The following is a 19,586-nucleotide window of genomic DNA, read 5'->3' on the forward strand; positions in this document are numbered from 1 at the left end:
TATGTACCATAAATACATTGTAATATCTATGTAAGGCTAAGTTCACACTTCCGTTGTTTTCAATCAGTCAGGTCCGTCAGCAACGGATCAGTTGTTTTTTAGATGTCAACTGACGCAACGGATGTGTTTTTCACAGGATTCCTTTCACAGGAATCCTGTGAAAAAACGTATCAGTTGCGTCCGTTACATCCGTTGTGCGTCCGTTTTTTGACGGATCAGTCATGATCCGTTTGTGTTTGGGACAGCCCAGTGGGCGTGCCAAACATGCTGGGCATACTCAGTAGAGCATGACAGAATCCAGCGCTGGATTCCGTCGTAAGACGGATTACGACGGAATCCAGCACCATAGACATCCATTGCAAGTGTGACGGATGGCGACGGATTCCTGCATGGTGCGTTGTTTTCAACGGCCTGAAAAACGTTACATTCTGTGTTGCTCCCCGCCCGGCGGTCAGTCAAAAAACGACGGACCGCGACGCAGCGGACGCAACACAGGGTCATCAGTCGCAATCCGCCACTAATGCAAGTCTATGGGACACAACGAAATCTGCTAAACGGATTCCGTTGTTTACCATAGCAGCGGATTTCGACTGATACATTTTAGCGGACATGTGCACTTAGCCTAAAGCTACATTCACACGTCCAAGTCAATGTTGACATCTGTTAGATGGGCATTTTTTTTTTCTCTATGTTGCATCCATTTTCTTTCAGCCCTGGTGTATAAAAACTGAAGTGGATTGTCCAAATTTTATTCTTCTACTGATTTTTATCAAAGGAGAAGTAAAAACCGGATGAACCTCGGATGGAGCTCTGAAGTACAAAGTCTTTCTTCTTTGTGTCATTTGTTTCACACGGATCCCCGTAAACTTTAAAGAGGTTGTCCACTAGTTGAACCTTGACGGTTGACCCTTAGGATGGGTCATCAATGTCTGATCGGCCGGGGTGTGACACCTGACACCCCTGATGAACAGCAGTTTCCGGTCCCAGCGGCAGCACAAGGCAATGCTAAGTTCCAGTGCGGCTCCATCTTCTGATAGTGGCCGGCTACTGCACATCCGCCTTGCATTGATCTGATTAGGAGGCGGATGTGCAGTACCCAGCAACTATCAGAAGATGGACCAAATCTGGAACGGAGCATTTCCAGCTGTCGGGTGCGGCAACAGCTCATAGTAGAGGTGCCGGACCCCGCGCCGATCTGACATTGATGACCTATCCTAAAAATCGACCGTCAATCTAAAAGTACTGGACAACCCTTTTAAGGGTCGAGTCTGAAAGTAGGATCTGCTCCGAGTCTCACGAATCCGACACCTGTCCGTCGTACAGTACCGACCAAAAGTTTGGACACACCTTTCTCATCTCTAGAACAACTGTTAAGAGGAGACTTTGTGCAGCAAGTCTTCATGGTAAAATAGCTGCTAGGAAACCACTGCTAAGGACAGACAACAAGCAGAAGAGACTTGTTTGGGCTAAAGAACACAAGGAATGGACATTAGACCAGTGGAAATCTGTGCTTTGGTCTGATGAGTCCAAATTTGAGATCTTTGGATCCAACCACCGTGTCTTTGTAGAAAAGGTGAATGGATGAACTCTACATGCCTGGTTCCCACCGTGAAGCATGGAGGAGGAGGTGTGATGGTGTAGGGGTGCTTTGCTGGTGACACTGTTGGTGATTTATGTAAAATTGAAGGCATACAGAAACCAGCATGGCTACCACAGCATCTTGCAGCAGCGTGCTATTCCATCCGGTTTGCGTTTAGTTGGACCATCATTTGTTTTTCAACAGGACAATGACCCCAAACACACCTCCAGGCTGTGTAAGGGCTATTTGACTAAGAAGGAGAGTGATGGGGTGCTACGCCAGATGACCTGGCCTCCACAGCCACCCGACCTGAACCCAATCGAGATGGTTTGGGGTGAGCTGGACCGCAGAGTGAAAGCAAAAGGGCCAACAAGTGCTAAGCATCTCTGGGAACTCCTCCAAGACTGTTGGAAAACCATTTCCGGTGACTACCACTTGAAGCTCATCAAGAGATTGCCAAGAGTGTGCAAAGCAGTAATCAAAGCAAAAGGTGGCTACTTTGAAGAACCTAGAATATAAGACATATTTTTAGTTGTTTCACAATTTTTTAAGTATTTTATTCCACATGTGTTAATTCATAGTTTTGATGCCTTCAATGTGAATCTACAATTTTCAGAGTCATGAAAATAAAGAAAACTCTTTGAATGAGAAAGTGTGTCCAAACATTTGGTCTGTACTGTATGAGAAAAAGAAAGGAACAACTCAGAAATGTCACACAGATGTGTGAATGTAGCCTAAAACAGAGGTAATATTTGAGGATTGCCGAGGGGTCCCATCACTGGAGCTCTATGGCAGGATGGTCCCATCACTACCTTACTGATTGGATTCCTGGAGATAGCAACTGGATTTCCAGCGAAAAAAAAATAGACAATCCTATCCATATCAACCTCCCACTTGGCTACACAGAAGGGTATTATTTGCACATGAGTAATGTATAGTAAGCCTTCACAGCTTCTGGGGAGGGGATATTTATGTTAACCTTTGCCCTTGTGCTTCTTCTGCTTTTGCTCGCTTAGCTTGTCTAACGGCAACTCGTTCAAGTCCAGATGGTAGACGTTCTTGGCCAGCACTTTGGTTAATGTTTCCATGGTGTGGGCCCATTCTGTGGCCTGCTCCTCCCAGTAAGTCAGGGATGACATGACGACCAATAAATAGTCCCACAGTTCTCGAGAAACACTAACGTGAAGGCTGGACTTAATCCAGGCCACGATCAAGGTCTGAAAGGTAACAAATACACAGCATTAGTATAAAGGATGCTTACAAAACACCAAAATGAGACCGTAAATAAGCTTCACTATAAAAGAGACTTCTTGTATACTAAGGAAAAAGGGAAAAAAGGAATATTTAGAGACGTAACGTCAAAAAGAAGGTAGCTTGGGTCATCAGTAGTCTGGAGTTTGTGCCTAACAATGGCTGATGATATCCTTATATCAGAATCTGGTAAGGGAAAGCTAAACTATCACGTGAAGGTCCCATGGCATAGGAACAGAGATGGACTAATACCTGAGATTAGGCCAAAACCTCCTCTTTATGCCTGTCCATCATTCCAAAAGTGGAGAACAGTGAAGAACCAATTGTGTCCAACAATTGGAGCCTGACACTCAGTATTCCTTAGGTCTGGTAACTACTTGGACTTCTTAAGTCATCTTTAAATGGGTTTTCAAGAACTTTAATATGGCTTACTTATCCTTAGATTAAGTTATCAATATCAGCCATCTGATAATTGGGGTGCTACTCCTGGTACCACCATCGATCAGATAAATAAAGATGACGGACTCAGGAATGGGGTGACTGAGGCTGGATGGACAAGTGGGGACGGTCACAAATGGTGGATATGGCAGGGATAGACAGGAATGGGAAGGCACGTACTAGAGACTGACACAAGTATAACAGGACAGGAGCTCAGGACTTCACAACTAGCTAGGTAGCAGACTGGAGACTGACTGACTAACTAGAAGCATTGCGCAGGAACCTCCCCTAATGGGAGAGTGCCTTAAAAAAACACATTGCCTCTAAGCCTATAGCTGAGAGGTATTTTCTGGAAATTGCACATTGGCCTTTAAGAGGAGGGCTGGTATGTACCTAGGCGTCTTAGGTACACTCCTGGGAACCCTGTGCAGCATGTACAGGGCCCGGGAGGTGAAGAAGACAGCAGGACACGTGGATGGCCAGGGGAGGACGCCACCCGGCCAGGGTGGTGAGTAAGTCGGCGTCTCTGCCGAGACACCAGTGAAACAAGTATGCTCTACCCCAAAAAAAGTGAACCACTAATCAGCTCATCAGTGGTGGTGTCAGGAGTCAGGCCCCTATCGATCTGATACTGATGATTCAAAAGTTTAGGTTGAATGTTAAAGTTCCCAAAAAAAACATTTAACATTGTATCCCACCACTAGTTACCTGAAACAAAGGTCCTGCCAACCGTCCAGCCAAAATCTGATTCTTCCTGCCTTGATATTGCTGTAGGACCTGTGGTGGGATCTTCAGCACAGACTCGGTCACCCTGAGCATAACCAGCAGCAGCTGCATCCTGGACACGGGACAATGATAAGAGACCTGAATACATGCACTGAACATTCAACCTGCCCTAGTTTGTGATTCTCAAGACTGTTCTTGATGCTCTTTTGAAGAACCAGCACTTTTGGCCACAATTCCGTAACCCATATAATCACTGGTGATAGTCTGGGTATGGTTTAACCCACATTTTATATTAAAGGGGTTCTCCTATGAAGAAAGAGCAAAATTCTTGGGGGTTGAACTATTAGGACTTCATTAATCCTACCAACAAAATGGTAAGGTCGAGGCTTGCTCCCGTTGTGCTGGGAGTGGCACTGTGAGATAGACTGGAGCAGCACCCTCGTTCTACAGCAAGTACGGTCCATCTGATATAATGCTCTCTTGTGAAAACTTCTAAAAGGGAATCCGTCACCAGGTTTTTGAAATATAATCCAAAAGCAGTATGATATAGGAGCGGAGACCCTGATTCCAGGGAAGGGTAACTGACTGGGCAGTGTTTTGCTGATTCAATAAAATCAGTATTTTATTATTAGCAGGACATTATCACTCCTCCTAGTACAACCATGCCTCACCACTGATTAGCAGCTTCCTGTCGGTGTACACAGAAAACTGTCAATCAGTGATGTGGGCGGGGTTATACTGGGCTCAGCATTGCCAGGTCTGCTAGATCTGCAGCAGAGAAAAGAAGATTTTGGGTACTAACCGAAAAAAATCTCTTTTGGGGAACCTTCATTGGTGGATACTGAGAACCATGGGTGTATGCTACTGCCACAAGGAGGCTGACACTAGGCAAAAAGTTAACTCCTCCTCAGTAAAGTACACCCACCAACTGGCACAATGCTAGTTAGTGAGAAAGCAGTAAGAGAAGTAAAACATTAAAAAGGTATAAAAAGTGAAATATAATCAGGGTGGGGCGGTGTCCTCCAATGAAGATTCCAAGAAAAAGAATTTACGGTGAGTACCCAAAATCCTCTTTTTTCAGTTGCTTCAATGGGAGACACAAATAACCATGGGACAGTCCCCAAGGGTGGGAAAACCAAACTGGAAGAAAGAAGGCAGTATAAACTCTCAGATCAGACTCTGGACTTCTGCCGCTCACAAAACTTTTCTTCCTAAGCGGGCATCAGCCAAAGCATAGTAGTGCACTCTGAAGAATTTGGAAAAAGTATGCTGAGAGGACCAGGTAGCTGTCTTACAGAGTTGTAAGGCAGAGGCCTTATGCCCAACATCCCAGGAGGTCATCACTGCGCAGAGTGAGCTGTAACCACGGGCGGGGGAGTGCTCTCCTTTGTTTGATAGACTTCCAGGATGGCAGATCGAATCCAACGGGCAATGGTGGCCTTGGAGACGGCCAACCCTTTGTGATATCCCTCAAGCAGTATGAATAAGGAATCTGATAGGCTAAAGGATTCCATTTTGGATGCACACTGCCCTGACAGGTCAATATGTTAAGGGACCGCTCCGAGGGATGAGAAGGAGAGAATGATGGAAGAACAAGGTCTTCATTCAAGAGGAATGGAGAAAATACCTTTGGAAGGAGGGAAGAAGGAACTGTGTGTAAAACCACGTTATCCTGGTAAAGAACCAGAAAAGGGGAATGGCAGGATAGAGCCGTCAGCTCTGACACTCAACGGATGGAGGCGATAGCAACAATGCAGCCTTCCATGAAAGCAAGGACAAAGAACAGGCTCGAGAGAAGTGCGCTGAAGAGTACCCAACACTAAATTAAGGTCCTAAGAACTCTCCAGCCGGAGGGTGAAAGGGAGGCACAGAATGGGCCACACCTAACATGAATGTACATCTGGGGCGGGAAGCTAGGTTCTTTTGAAAAAGGATGGAAAGAGTGGAGACCTGGCCTTTAAGCGAGTATATGGACAACCCAGAGTCCAGGCCTTACTACAAAAAGGCTAGGAGCACCAGGAGGGGAAAAAACCCCAAAAAACTATATATGCAATAAAGAGAATTTTGTTTACTTACCGTAAATTCTTTTTCTTATAGTTCCGACATGGGAGACCCAAACCATGGGTGTATAGCTTCTGCCTCCGGAGGACACACAAAGTACTACACTCAAACGTGTAGCTCCTCCCTCCGGGCTATATACACCCCCTGGATGACAATCTAACCAGTTCAGTGCAAAAGCTGAAGGAGGACATCCACCCATAAGTAGAGATAGAGTAAAACTCGGAAAGACCGGAACTCTGTCTACTAACAACAGCCGGTGAAACACACGGAACAAAAAACTGCCAACAGGCAACAGGGAGGGTGCTGGGTCTCCCATGTCTGAACTATAAGAAAAAGAATTTACGGTAAGTAAACAAAATTCTCTTTTTCTTCATCGTTCCTTATGGGAGACCCAAACCATGGGACGTTCCAAAGCTGTCCATGGGTGGGAAATAAACCAAACTGAGAAGTAGGCAAAACCTAACTTCACAAATGGGCGACAGCCGCCTGAAGAATGCATCTGCCCAAGCTCGCATCTGCCGAAGCATGAGCATGCACTTGGTAGTGCTTCGAAAAAGTGTGCAGACTGGACCACGTGGCAGCCTGACAAACTTGCTGAGCCGTAGCCTGGTGCCTGAAAGCCCAGGAGGCACCGACAGCTCTGGTTGAGTGCGCCTTAATCCCTGGCGGAGGAGGCACCTGAGAACACTGGTAGGCATCGGTGATAGCCGACCTGATCCAACGAGCTAGGGTCGGTTTAGAAGCAGCGAGACCCTTGCGCTGACCAGTGGTTAGCACAAAAAGCGAGGTGCACCGCCTAAAAACGGCGGTGCGTGACACATAGATTCGGAGCGCCCGCACCAAATCTAAGGAATGCAACGCCTTCTCAAAGCGATGCACAGGGGCCGGACAAAGAGAAGGCAATGAAATGTCCTGGTTAAGGTGGAAAGGAGACACCACCTTAGGGAGAAAGTCCGGAGTCGGACGAAGAACCACCTTGTCTTGGTGAAACACCAAAAAGGGGGATTCCGAAGAGAGCGCAGCCAAATCAGAAACTCTCCTGAGAGAAGTTATGGCTACTAGAAAAACAACTTTCTGTGAAAGTCTAAACAAAGGAACCTCCCTGAGAGGCTCAAAGGGGGGTTTCTGTAAGGCCGTGAGGACCAGATTAAGGTCCCAGGGATCCAACGGCCGCCGGTAAGGAGGAATGATGTGAGATGCGCCCTGCATGAAGGTGCGCACCTGAGCCAGTCGGGCGATACGCCGCTGGAACAATACCGACAGAGCCGACACCTGTCCCTTGAGGGAATTGAGGGACAGTCCTAGCTGTAGACCGGACTGTAGAAAAGACAGGATGGTCGGCAAGGAGAACGGCCAAGGAGCATGGTCGGAAGAGCGACACCAGGACAGGAAAATCCTCCAAGTTCTGTGGTAAATCTTGGCCGAGGAAGACTTCCGAGCCTGAGTCATAGTGGAGAAGACCTCAGAGGGAATGACTGAAGCCGTCCTTGAGAGAGAAGGTCTGGGCGGTCCGGGAGGTGCCACGGCACCCCTACGGACAGACGGAGCAGGTCTGGGTACCTAGCTCGCCTGGGCCAGTCCGGAGCAATGATTATGACTCGACGGCCCTCCATTCCGATCTTGCGCAGAACCCTGGGCAAGAGAGCTAGAGGGGGAAACACATAGGCCAGACGGAACTGAGACCAATCTTGAACCAGTGCGTCCGCTGCGAAGGCTTGAGGAGCGTGGGAGCGAGTCACGTAAACCGGAACCTTGTTGTTGTGCCGGGAAGCCATTAGATCCACTTCCGGAGTGCCCCACTTGCGGCAGATTGATCTGAACACTGACGGATGCAGGGCCCACTCGCCGCTGTCCACGGTTTGACGGCTGAGATAATCGGCCTCCCAGTTTTCCACGCCTGGGATGTGGACTGCAGATATGGTGGACTTTGAGTCCTCCGTCCACTGGAGGATTCGTTGAACCTCCAACATCGCCAGACGGCTGTGAGTCCCGCCTGGTGATTGATGTAGGCAACCGCTGTCGCGTTGTCCGACTGAACTCGAATGTGCCTGCCCGCCAACAGGTGGTGAAAGGCTAGGAGAGCTAGAAACACAGCTCTGATCTCCAGCACATTGATCGAGAGGGCTGATTCGGACGGAGTCCAAGTGCCCTGTGCTCGGTGATGGAGAAATACTGCTCCCCAACCGGAGAGGCTGGCATCCGTGGTGAGGATCACCCAGGACGGAGTCAGGAAGGAGCGTCCCTGTGACAGAGAGAGGGGCCGAAGCCACCACTGAAGGGAGCTCCTGGTCTGTGACGACAGAGCCACCAGCCTGTGCAAGGAAGAGATCCGCTTGTCCCAACAGCGGAGAATGTCCAGCTGCAGGGGACGCAGATGGAACTGGGCAAAGGGAACCGCTTCCATTGACGCCACCATCTGACCTAGCACCTGCATGAGGTGTCTGATGGAATGACGGCGGTGCCTCAGCAGAGAGCGCACCGCCAGACGAAGGGACTGCTGTTTGACTAAGGGCAACTTGACAAGTGCCGGCAGAGTCTCGAATTGCATCCCTAGGTAAAGAAGCACCTGGGTCGGGGTCAGAGTGGACTTGGGCAGGTTGACAAGCCACCCGAACTGAACGAGCGTGGCGAGGGTGAGTGAGACACTCCGCTGGCAGTCTGCACTGGATGAGGCTTTGACTAGAAGGTCGTCCAGGTAAGGAATCACTGCCAACCCCTGGAGGTGCAGAACCGCAACCACTGCTGCCATGACCTTGGTGAATACCCGAGGGGCCGTGGCTAACCCGAAGGGGAGAGCCACGAATTGGAAATGTTCCTCTCCGATTGCAAAACGTAGCCAACGCTGGTGTGAAACTGCAATTGGCACATGCAGATAGGCATCTCTGATGTCGATGGATGCCAGGAAATCCCCTTGGGTCATTGAGGCAATGACTGACCGCAGAGACTCCATGCGAAAATGCCGCACCTGAACATGCTTGTTGAGAAGCTTGAGATCCAGGATGGGCCGGAAGGAACCGTCCTTCTTGGGGACTAGAAAGAGGTTTGAGTAGAAACCGCTGAACCGTTCCCGGGCGGGAACCGGAACAATTACACCGTTGGCCTGCAGGGATGCCACGGCCTGGGAGAAGGCGGCGGCTTTGGAGCAGGGGGGGGTGGACAGAAAAAATCTGTTTGGCGGGCTGGAAGAAAATTCTATCCTGTAGCCGTGGGAGATGATATCTCGCACCCACTGATCGGAGACGTGTTGAAACCACACGTCGCCAAAGTGGGAGAGCCTGCCACCGACCACGGACGTTGCTGGCGCAGCCAGATAGTCAAGAGGAGGCTGCCTTAGTGGCAGCGGCTCCTCCGGTCTTTTGAGGACGCGGCTTCGCGCGCCAGTTGGGTTTACGATCCTTGGCTGCGGTAGTGGACGAGGTCGAGGGCTTAGAGGATGACCAGTTAGAGGAACAAAAGGAACGAAACCTCGATTGGTTCCTGCCCTGGACAGGTTTTCTGGTTTTAGTTTGTGGCAAGGAAGTACTCTTCCCGCCAGTAGCTTCCTTAATTATTTCATCCAGTTGTTCACCAAACAGCCGGGACCCAGTAAAAGGGAGACTCGCAAGGTACTTCTTAGAGGAAGCGTCTGCTTTCCACTCTCGAAGCCACAAGATCCTGCGGATCGCGAGGGAGTTAGCGGAGGCCACCGCCGTGCGGTGAGAAGCCTCCAGGATGGCAGACATGGCGTAGGATGAAAAAGCCGAAGCTTGAGAAGTTAAGGCATCCATCTCAGGAATAGAGTCCCTGGTGAGGGAATGTATCTCCGCCAGAGAGGCAGAGACTGCCTTAAGAGCCCACACTGCCGCAAAAGACGGGGAGAACGAGGCTCCTGCCGCCTCATATACAGACTTGGCCAGAAGGTCAACCTGGCGGTCAGTGGGATCCTTAAGAGAAGTGCCATCAGCCACAGCTACGACTGTGCGGGCTGAGATTCTGGAAACCGGAGGGTCTACCTTTGGAGACTGGGCCCATTCCTTAACCACCTCTGGTGGAAAAGGAAAACGGTCATCAGAACTACGCTTGGGAAAACGTTTGTCAGGACAGGCCCTGGGCTTGGTAACAGTGGCCTGAAAACTGGAGTGGTTAAAAAACATACTCCTAGCTCTCTTAGGTGAGGTAAACTGGTGTATCTCTACCAGAGAGGCTTGTTCCTCTGACTCTGGTGGGTTGATGTTCAGTACGGAGTTAATGGACGCAATCAAGTCACTAACATCCGCATCACCCTCAGACAAGTCAATGGGGTACATAGAGGTAGCGTCTGAGCCCACAGTAAACGAATCCTCCTCGCCCTGCATCAGAGAATGCATGTGTGTGTGTGACCTCCTGAAACACAAAGCATTGAACTGGTTAGATTGTCATCCAGGGGGTGTATATAGCCCGGAGGGAGGAGCTACACGTTTGAGTGTAGTACTTTGTGTGTCCTCTGGAGGCAGAAGCTATACACCCATGGTTTGGGTCTCCCATAAGGAACGATGAAGAAATAGTTTGTTTCACACCAGCGAAAAAAAGCCTACCAAGTATGGTGATAAATTAGGGAGGAGAAGGGCTTCCTTAACATTATCATAGCTTGTATTACCTGGTAGGAAAAACCTTAGGCTCTCAGAACTGCGGCTTCAACAGCAATGTCGTTAAATTGAAATATCGAGAATTCTGGTAGAAGAGGGGTCCCTGTGATAGTAGGTCTGTACGACCGGGGAAATTCCAAGAACGTCTGCGAGGAGGTTGATTAGTTCTGTGTACCAGGATCTTCTGGACCTGTCATCGCCACCAGGATGACTGGGACCCTTTCCACTTTGATCTTTTTTTAATTATCCTGGTCATTAGAGAAAGAGGAGGGAAAAGATATGGAAGGCTGAACTGGGACCACAAGATTGCCATTGCAGACTGCGAGAGGGTTGCAAGCTCTGTACATAGTGGGACCTTGTTGTTCATTCTAGACAGCATCAGGTCCATGTCGTGAGTTCACCATAGTTGGCAAATCTAGTTGTAGACTGCGGGGTGCAGTGACCGGTCTCATTCAGAAAGACCCTTGCAGCTTAGAAAATCAGCTGCTTAGCTCTCCACCCCAGGATGTAAACCACTGAAATCGGCGGGACATGTTCCTCCGCTGGGAGATCCGAGAGACCTCTGACAGAACAGTCGGACTTCAAGTACCTCCCTGATGGTTGATGTATGCTACAGCCGTAGCGTTGTCGGATTGGATAAGGAGAGGGCACCCTGACAAGCGATCATGCCAATGAAGAAGAGCTAGGTTGGTGGCTCAAGAGTTCCAGAATGTTGATAGAAAGACATTTCACAGGTCTTCTAATGACCTTGAACAGTGAGATCTGGAAAAACTGCTTGACTTGAGAAGGAAGATGAATCAGTAGATCCAGAGCGAAGGTCGATTTGTCCCACTGTGACGGGAGAAATAATTGGAGGGGTCTTTTGTGAAATTGTGCAAATAAAACTGCTTCAAAGGCGGCTACCATTTTTCCCAGAATACTCTTGCAAACCTGGAGAGTGAATAGAGAGGACTGTTCGGTGCCTGTTCGTGCTGAGCCACATTTTTTATTATTTTTTAAACGTTCCGGATACACCCTGTAACTTTTGCCGCCTCCCAGTGGTAGTAGCATATACCCATGGTTCTGTGTCCCCCCAAAGAAGCGATAGAGAAAACGCTAAAGCTACACCCAGTAAACTAAGTGATACATTACAGAAATCAGGATCTCTGCCCTCATATCATGCTTCTCTCAGATTACATAGCAAAAACCCGTTGACAAATCCCCTTTAAAGCTCTATTCCAATATGCACTGTGTGTAAATATACCAAATCTCCACATATGTTCCCAGCAGCATTCATATCCATGTGCCCTTATTACCAGGTCTTTTTATCCATGGAGACTTGCACCACCATGTAACGATAGATGTTCAGGACTCTCTTACACATGTCCGTATGTTCATTTAACATGGTCTTGTTGTCATTTGCCGGCTCAAGCAAAATGATATTTGCAGCATTTACAATAAAAACCTATTGATGAGACAGAAGGAACATCCGATAAGAATGGAGAATTGTTTCAATCAAGAATGAAAGAAATCAGGTGTCATATATCCAGATCCGTACATTCCTTTCCCAAGAAGCTGAAAAAACCCTAGTACATGCCCTTATTATCTCCCGCCTGGCTTATTGCAACCCCTGCTCTGTGGCCTCCCTTCTAACAGTCTCGCACCCCTACCATCTATTCTAAACTATGCTGCCCGGCTAATCCACCTGTCCCCCCCGCTACTCCCCGACCTCTCCTCTCTGCCAATCCCTTCACTGGCTTGCTATTGCCCAACAACTACAGTTCAAAACCCTAACCATGACCTACAAAGCCATCCACAACCTGTCTCCTCCCTACATCTCTGGCCTAGTCTCCCGGTACCTACCTGCACATAACCTTCGATCCTCACAAGATCTCCTTCTCTACTCCCCTCTCATCTCCTCTTCCCACCATCGCATCCAAGATTTCTCCCGTGCCTCCCCCATACTCTGGAATGCTCTGCCTCAACATATCAGACTCTCGCCTACCTTGACAAGCTTCAAAAGGAACCTGAAGACCCACCTCATCCGACAAGCCTACAACCTGCCGCAACCCTCAGTCTGACACAGCGCCGCACAACCAGCTCTACCATCACCTACTGTATCCTCACCTATCCCTTGTAGACTGTGAGCCCTCGCAGGCAGGGACCTCTCTCCTCCTGTACCTGTCTGTGCCTTGTATTATTTATGATTATTCTACTTGTCCCTATTATGTATACCCCTTTCACATGTAAAGCGCCATGAAATTGATGGCGCTATAATAATAAATAATAATAATATATATGGCAAATACCTGATAGACGGCCTGAGCCCCAGCCTTTACATTCCTGTCCATGAGATCAGCTTCTGAGAGCTGCTGGTGACACTTGGACCAACTTGACGTGCGGACGTGGCCTGGAGGAACTGTCAATGTATCCTATAGAGAGGAACAAAGCCCCTGACTGAACAGCAAGCATGATGTTTCCCGTGAAGTATGACAACCTGGAACGTCATCACCCGCGTGTGTCAAACCCTGGTATGATGGCCCCTAGTTTATTGATAGACGTTTGTCAGCGGCAACCAACAGACATTTATCACCCATAAGCTAAGCGATACAGGTCTGAATGAAGTCCTGAGCACCCTCATTGATGCTTTTAGCACCCCCTGCAATGAGGAAGAGCTTAGAAAAAAGATGGAGGAACAGGAGCCCTACCTCTCAATTTAATATCCATGGATCTGATGAAAATGAAGCCCAATGGTTACATCAGGATCTCACCTAACACGTGGATGGCAAATAAAGGTGTAACCATGTCAAAAGTTGATGGAATCAGATTTTCCAAGTGCAGGATCTATACAGATATCGGATTGTGAGGTCTGTAGTTTCCTTGTGCAAGAACGTAAATGGAACCTGTCAAGTGCAATATGCTCCTAGAACCACGAGCAGTTCTGGGTGTATATTGCTAATCCCTGCCTAACTGTCCCTGTATACACTAGCACAGATAAATGAATCCTTAGAAAAAGTATGTCTAAAGATCCTTTATGATATGCTAATGAGCGCAGGGACTAGTTGCAAGAGCATTACTTCTCTTGGCTAGTCGGCCCTCTTAACATGCAAGCACGCCCCTGTGGGTGTGCTAACATGCTAATGAATGCACAGCGTCAGAGGCATGGTCGCTCTCACCTTTTCTGCTACCACTGGTTTTCAGCTGAATGCACTTGATCAGAAGTCCCTAGACTACTGGTTATGCGCACTATGAAGCCGTATGTACACGTCCCAGCTTAAAACTGGTGTAGTGCTCATGATCAGAAGTGGTGGGACTTGTGATCCATGCGCACTGAGCCGGAAACCAGCGGTGGCAGCAGAGAGGTGAGAGCGACCATGCCTCTGACGTTGTGCATTCATTAGCTTGTTAGCGTCTAAAGGGGTGTGCTTACATGCTAAGGGGGCCGACTAGGCAAGGGAAGTAACGCCCTTGCAACTAGTCCCTGTGCTCATTAGCATATCCTGAAGGATCTTTAGAAATACTTTTTCTAAAGATCTTTTTATGTATGCTAGTGTATACAGGGACGGTTAGGCAGGGATTAGTAATATGCACCCAGAAATGCTTGTGGTTCTGGGTGCATTTTGCACTTAACAGGTTCCCGCTACAGTAAAGGGAAACCTGTCAGGCGACTCATGCTGAAAAACCATGGGCAGCATCAATCAAAGCCTGGCTGTATGATTGCAGCCGTAAATACACAGAACAGTCCTGCTCACCTGTTGTGGTTCATTGGAGACCAGTAATTTTTGACCGTGCACGGACCAGAAGGAGAAAGCCAACTCCAAGCAGATAAAGAGATAAATTTGTAGGATTGTCCAGCAAACAGGTCCAAAGTTTAAAAGTAGAAAAAACTGATTTTTGTGTACTCACCGTAAAATCGTTTTCTCTTAGCCATCATTGGGGGACACAGGACCATGGGGACACAGGACCATGGGTGTTATGCTGCTTATCCATAGGAGGACACCAAGTAGATGCAAAGAGGTTAGCTCCTCCCCTGCAGTATACACCCCCTGGCCCAGCCAGGCTACTTCAGTTTTAGTACACAAGCAGTAGGAGAACAAGTAACAAAAAAACGTGAGTGAATACTCATAACAAAAAAATACTGAGACAGAAAAAAGCTAAGGCCCAACAGGGCAAAAGGGAGGGTGCTGTGTCCCCCAATGATGGCTAAGAGAAAACGATTTTACGGTGAGCACACAAAAATCCGTTTTTCTCTGACGCCTCATTGGGGGACACAGGACCATGGGACGTCCTAAAGCAGTCCATGGGTGGGTAAACAATAAACAAAGCAACCCAAGGACTAGGAACCAGTCCCAGACAGCCTGGAGCGCCTACTGAGATAGGTACTCCACTATCGTTTGCAGAATTTTTTTACCTAGGTTCGCCTCAGCCGAAGCCTGGGTATGGACTCAGTAATGCTTTGAAACAGTATGTAGGCAAGACCAGGTCGCAGCCTTACACCTCTGTTCCACTGAAGCCTGATGCCTAATGGCCCAAGAGGCGCCAACTGCTCGCGTGGAATGAGTCCGCAGCCCACTAGGAATGGGCTTGAGTTGCAAGCGGTAGACGTCCTGGATCGCAGAGCGAATCCAGCGAGCCAGCGTTGCCTATGAAGCTGCCTCTCCTTTCTTAGGCCTTTCAAGAATGACGAACAAGGAGTCTGTGTTCCTAAAGGGGATGTCCTGGGTACGTAATATCTGAGAGCCTTCACAAGGTCTAGCGAATATAGAACCCTTTCCACCCTATGGACTGGGTGTGGACAAAAGGAAGGCAGAACAATGACCTCGTTCATATGAAACGGGGAAGTAACCTTCAGAAGAAAATCCAGTAAAGGCCGTAGAACCACCTTGTCCTGATGAAAGATCAGAAAGGGTTCGCGGCAAGAGAGTGCTGCCAGTTCCGAAACTTGTCTGATGGACGTAATCGCCACTAAGAATGTTACCTTCCAGGAGAGAAGAGCAAGAGAAGATTCCTTAAAAGGTTCAAAGGGAGACCTCTGGATACCGTTCAAAACGAGATTGAGGTCCCATGGGTCCAGCGACTGTTTATACAGGGAAATTAGATGGGAAACACCCTTGAGGAAAGTCTTGATTTGCGGATTGCAAGCTAGGCGGTATTGATAGAATATTGAGAGAGATGAAACCTGCCCCTTAAGGGAGCTGAGGGCCAACCCCTTTTGCAACCTGACTGCAAAAAAAAAAAAATCAAGAATTCTGGGGATGGCCAGAGGCATAGGTTGGACATTAGATTCTCTGCACTGGGAAAGGAAAGTTTTCCACGTACGGTGGTAAATACGGGATGAAGGCCGGCTTTCGGGCACTATACATGGTGGAGATGACCGCAGGAGAGAATCTCGTTCTTGTTAAAGTCCAGGTCTCAATGGCCAGGCCGTCAGCTTCAGGGCTCTGGAGTTCTGATGGGAAATGGGCCCTTGGGTCAGCAGGTCTGGGATGCTTACGAGGCGCCATGAGCAATTGTACTAATTCAGCATACCAGGCGCACCTGGGCTTGTCCGGTGCTAGCAGTATCACCGGGACTCCTTCTGCCTTGATCTTCCTGATTACTCGCGGCGGCAGAGGCGAAAAACATGTAAGGCAGACGGAAACGACTTCAGGAGACTAGAGCATCCGCGCCAATGGACTGTGGGTCACGTGACCTGGCTAAGAACGCGGGTACCTTTGCGTTCAACCTTGCGGCCATTAGATCCACGTCTGGTGTACTCCAGTGAATGCAGATGTGTGGGAACACTTCTGGGTGGAGAAACCACTCTCCGGCGGCCAGGCCTTGGCGACTTAGAAGGTCCGCCACCCAGTTCTCTATACTCCCGGTATGTGTAACGCTGAAAAACATGGACCCCCGTCGATTAGGCCCAGGTGAGGATCCTGAGGACCTCGAGATAAGCTGTCTTGCTGCTGGTACCTCCCTGCCGATTGACATAGGCCACAGCTGTTGCATTGTCCAATTGGACCCGAATCAAACGACCTGCTAGCAGAAGGGGGGAATGACCTGAGCGCGAGAAGATCGCGCTGATTTTCAGGATGATTTCTGGGAAGGGAAGACTCCTGGGGTGTCCAACGTCCCGAAGCAGTGTGGAGCCAGTACGCTGCTCCCCAAACTAAGAGGCTGGCGTCCGTGGTCAAGAGTAGCCAGTCCACATGGGTGAGAAAAACTCCTTCTTGATATGGAAGAGGACTGAAGCCACCAGCAAAGCGCATACCTGACTGAAGGTGTCAGGTGAAAAGTTCGTCCAAGGAAAAGGGGCTCTTGTCCCAGGCAGCTAGAAGCGCAAGCTGCAGTGGGCGGTGGTGTGGCTAAGCGAGCAGCACTGACTCTATAGCCGCCGCTATCCTACCTAGCACTCTCATACTGAATCGTATGGAGTGAGAGGAGTACGTAGAGGGCAGTGTACCGCTTGTTGTAGAGCGGTCGCCTTGTCTTGAGGGGAAAATATCAAGCCCCGAAGAGTGTCCAGGGATATGCCCAAGTTAAGACCCTTGGTGCTGTGGCAGAGCCGAGGGTAGGGCCACAAATGAAAAAAAAAAGAAGTCTTGAACCGCGAAGCGGAGGAACTTTTAGTGAGCTGGAGCGATGGGTATGTGCAGGTACGTGTCCCTGATAGCTAGGGAGGCAAGGAATTCTCCTTCGACCATAAAAGGTAATAATGGACCCTAGGAAGTCCATTCTGAATCTCCTTACGTGCACATGTTTGCTCAGGTGTTAGAGGTCCAGGATGGGACGAACTGACCCGTCCTTTTTTGGGGACCACGAGAGGTTAGAATGAAGGGAATTTTGTTTACTTACCGTAAATTCCTTTTCTTCTAGCTCCTATTGGGAGACCTAGACAATTGGGTGTATAGCTTCTGCCTCCGGAGGCCACACAAAGTATTACACTTTAAAAAGTGTAACCCCTCCCCTCTGCCTATACACCCTCCCTTGGATCACGGGCTCCTCAGTTTTGGTGCAAAAGCAGGAAGGAGAAAACTTATAAATTGGTCTAGGGTAAATGCAATCCGAAGGATGTTCGGAGAACTGCAAACCATGAACCAAAAGAACAATTCAACATGAACAACATGTGTACACAAAAGAACAACCAGCCTGAAGGGAACAGGGGCGGGTGCTGGGTCTCCCAATAGGAGCTAGAAGAAAAGGAATTTATGGTAAGTAAACAAAATTCCCTTCTTCTTTGTCGCTCCATTGGGAGACCCAGACAATTGGGACGTCCAAAAGCAGTCCCTGGGTGGGTAAAAGAATACCTCAATAAAAAGAGCCGCAACGGCCCCCTCTTACAGGTGGGCAACCGCCGCCTGAAGGACTCGCCTACCTAAACTGGCGTCTGCCGAAGCATAGGTATGCACTTGATAGTGTTTCGTGAAAGTGTGCAGACTAGACCACGTAGCTGCCTGACACACCTGCTGAGCCGTAGCCCGGTGCCGCAATGCCCAGGACGCACCCACGGCTCTGGTAGAATGGGCTTTCAGCCCTGAAGGAAGCGGAAGCCCAAAAGAACGGTAGGCTTCGAGAATCGGTTCCTTGATCCACCGAGCCAAGGTTGACCTGGAAGCCTGCGAACCCTTACGCTGGCCAGCGACAAGGACAAAGAGCGCATCTGAACGATGCAGGGGCGCCGTGCGAGACACGTAGAACCGGAGTGCTCTCACTAGATCCAAAGAGTGCAAATCCTTTTCACATTGGTGAATTGGATTAGGGCAAAATGAAGGCAAGGAGATATCTTGATTGAGATGAAAAGGAGATACCTCCTTAGGGAGAAAATCCGGGACCGGACGCAGAACCACCTTATCCTGGTGAAACACCAGGAAGGGGGCTTTGCATGACAGCGCTGCAAGCTCAGACACTCTCCGGAGTGATGTAACTGCCACTAGAAAGGCCACCTTCTGCGAAAGACGTGATAAAGAGACATCCCGCAACGGCTCGAAAGGTGGTTTCTGAAGAGCCGTTAGCACCCTGTTAAGATCCCAGGGTTCCAGCGGACGTTTGTAAGGTGGGACTATGTGGCAAACTCCCTGCAGGAACGTGCGGACCTGCGGAAGCCTGGCTAGGCGCTTTTGAAAAAACACGGAGAGCGCCGATACTTGGCCCTTGAGAGAGCCGAGTGACAAACCCTTGTCCATTCCGGATTGAAGGAATGAAAGAAAAGTGGGTAAGGCAAACGGCCATGGAGGAAAACCGTTATCAGAGCACCAGGATAAGAAGATTTGCCAAGACCTGTAATAGATCTTGGCGGACGTTGGCTTCCTGGCCTGTCTCATGGTGGCAATGACATCCTGAGATAACCCTGAAGACGCTAGGAGCCAGGACTCAATGGCCACACAGTCAGGTTGAGGGCCACAGAATTCAGATGGAAAAACGGGCCTTGTGACAGCAAGTCTGTGCGGTCTGGAAGCGCCCACGGTTGTCCCACCGTGAGATGCCACAGATCCGGGTACCACGACCGCCTCGGCCAATCTGGAGCGACGAGAATGGCGCGACGGCAGTCGGATCTGATCTTGCGTAACACTCTGGGCAGCATCGCCAGAGGAGGAAACACGTAAGGCAGTCGAAATTGCGACCAATCCTGAACTAACGCATCCGCCGCCAGAGCTCTGTGATCCAGAGACCGAGCCATGAATGCCGGGACTTTGTTGTTGTGCCGTGACGCCATGAGATCGACGTCCGGCGTTCCCCAGCGGCGACAGATCTCTCGAAACACTTCTGGGTGTAGAGACCATTCCCCCGCATCCATGCCCTGACGACTGAGAAAATCTGCTTCCCAGTTTTCTACGCCCAGGATGTGAACTGCGGAGATGGTGGAGGCTGTGGCTTCCACCCACTGCAGAATCTGCCGGACTTCCTGGAAGGCTTGACGACTGCGAGTGCCGCCTTGGTGGTTGATGTATGCGACGGCAGTGGCGTTG

At 49.3% G+C, this 19,586-nt stretch overlaps 1 protein-coding gene across 5 annotated transcripts in view; it reads right to left on the reverse strand.

The window, feature by feature from the left end:
- The window catches only part of RALGAPA1 (Ral GTPase activating protein catalytic subunit alpha 1), a 371,616-nt gene that overhangs the window by 238,414 nt on the left and 113,616 nt on the right, over window positions 1-19,586 (reverse strand). For all 5 annotated transcript variants that reach the window (XM_075330777.1, XM_075330774.1, XM_075330775.1 and 2 more), the window contains exons 12-15: window positions 12,948-13,070; window positions 11,955-12,103; window positions 3,977-4,106; window positions 2,559-2,796 (exon numbers count right to left, since the gene is read on the reverse strand). In XM_075330777.1, coding sequence (XP_075186892.1) covers window positions 2,559-2,796; window positions 3,977-4,106; window positions 11,955-12,103; window positions 12,948-13,070 — 640 coding nt within the window. The remainder of the gene's footprint in view (window positions 1-2,558; window positions 2,797-3,976; window positions 4,107-11,954; window positions 12,104-12,947; window positions 13,071-19,586) is intronic.

This window comes from Anomaloglossus baeobatrachus, chromosome 12 (assembly GCF_048569485.1).
Source record: "Anomaloglossus baeobatrachus isolate aAnoBae1 chromosome 12, aAnoBae1.hap1, whole genome shotgun sequence".
NCBI lineage: Eukaryota > Metazoa > Chordata > Amphibia > Anura > Aromobatidae > Anomaloglossus > Anomaloglossus baeobatrachus.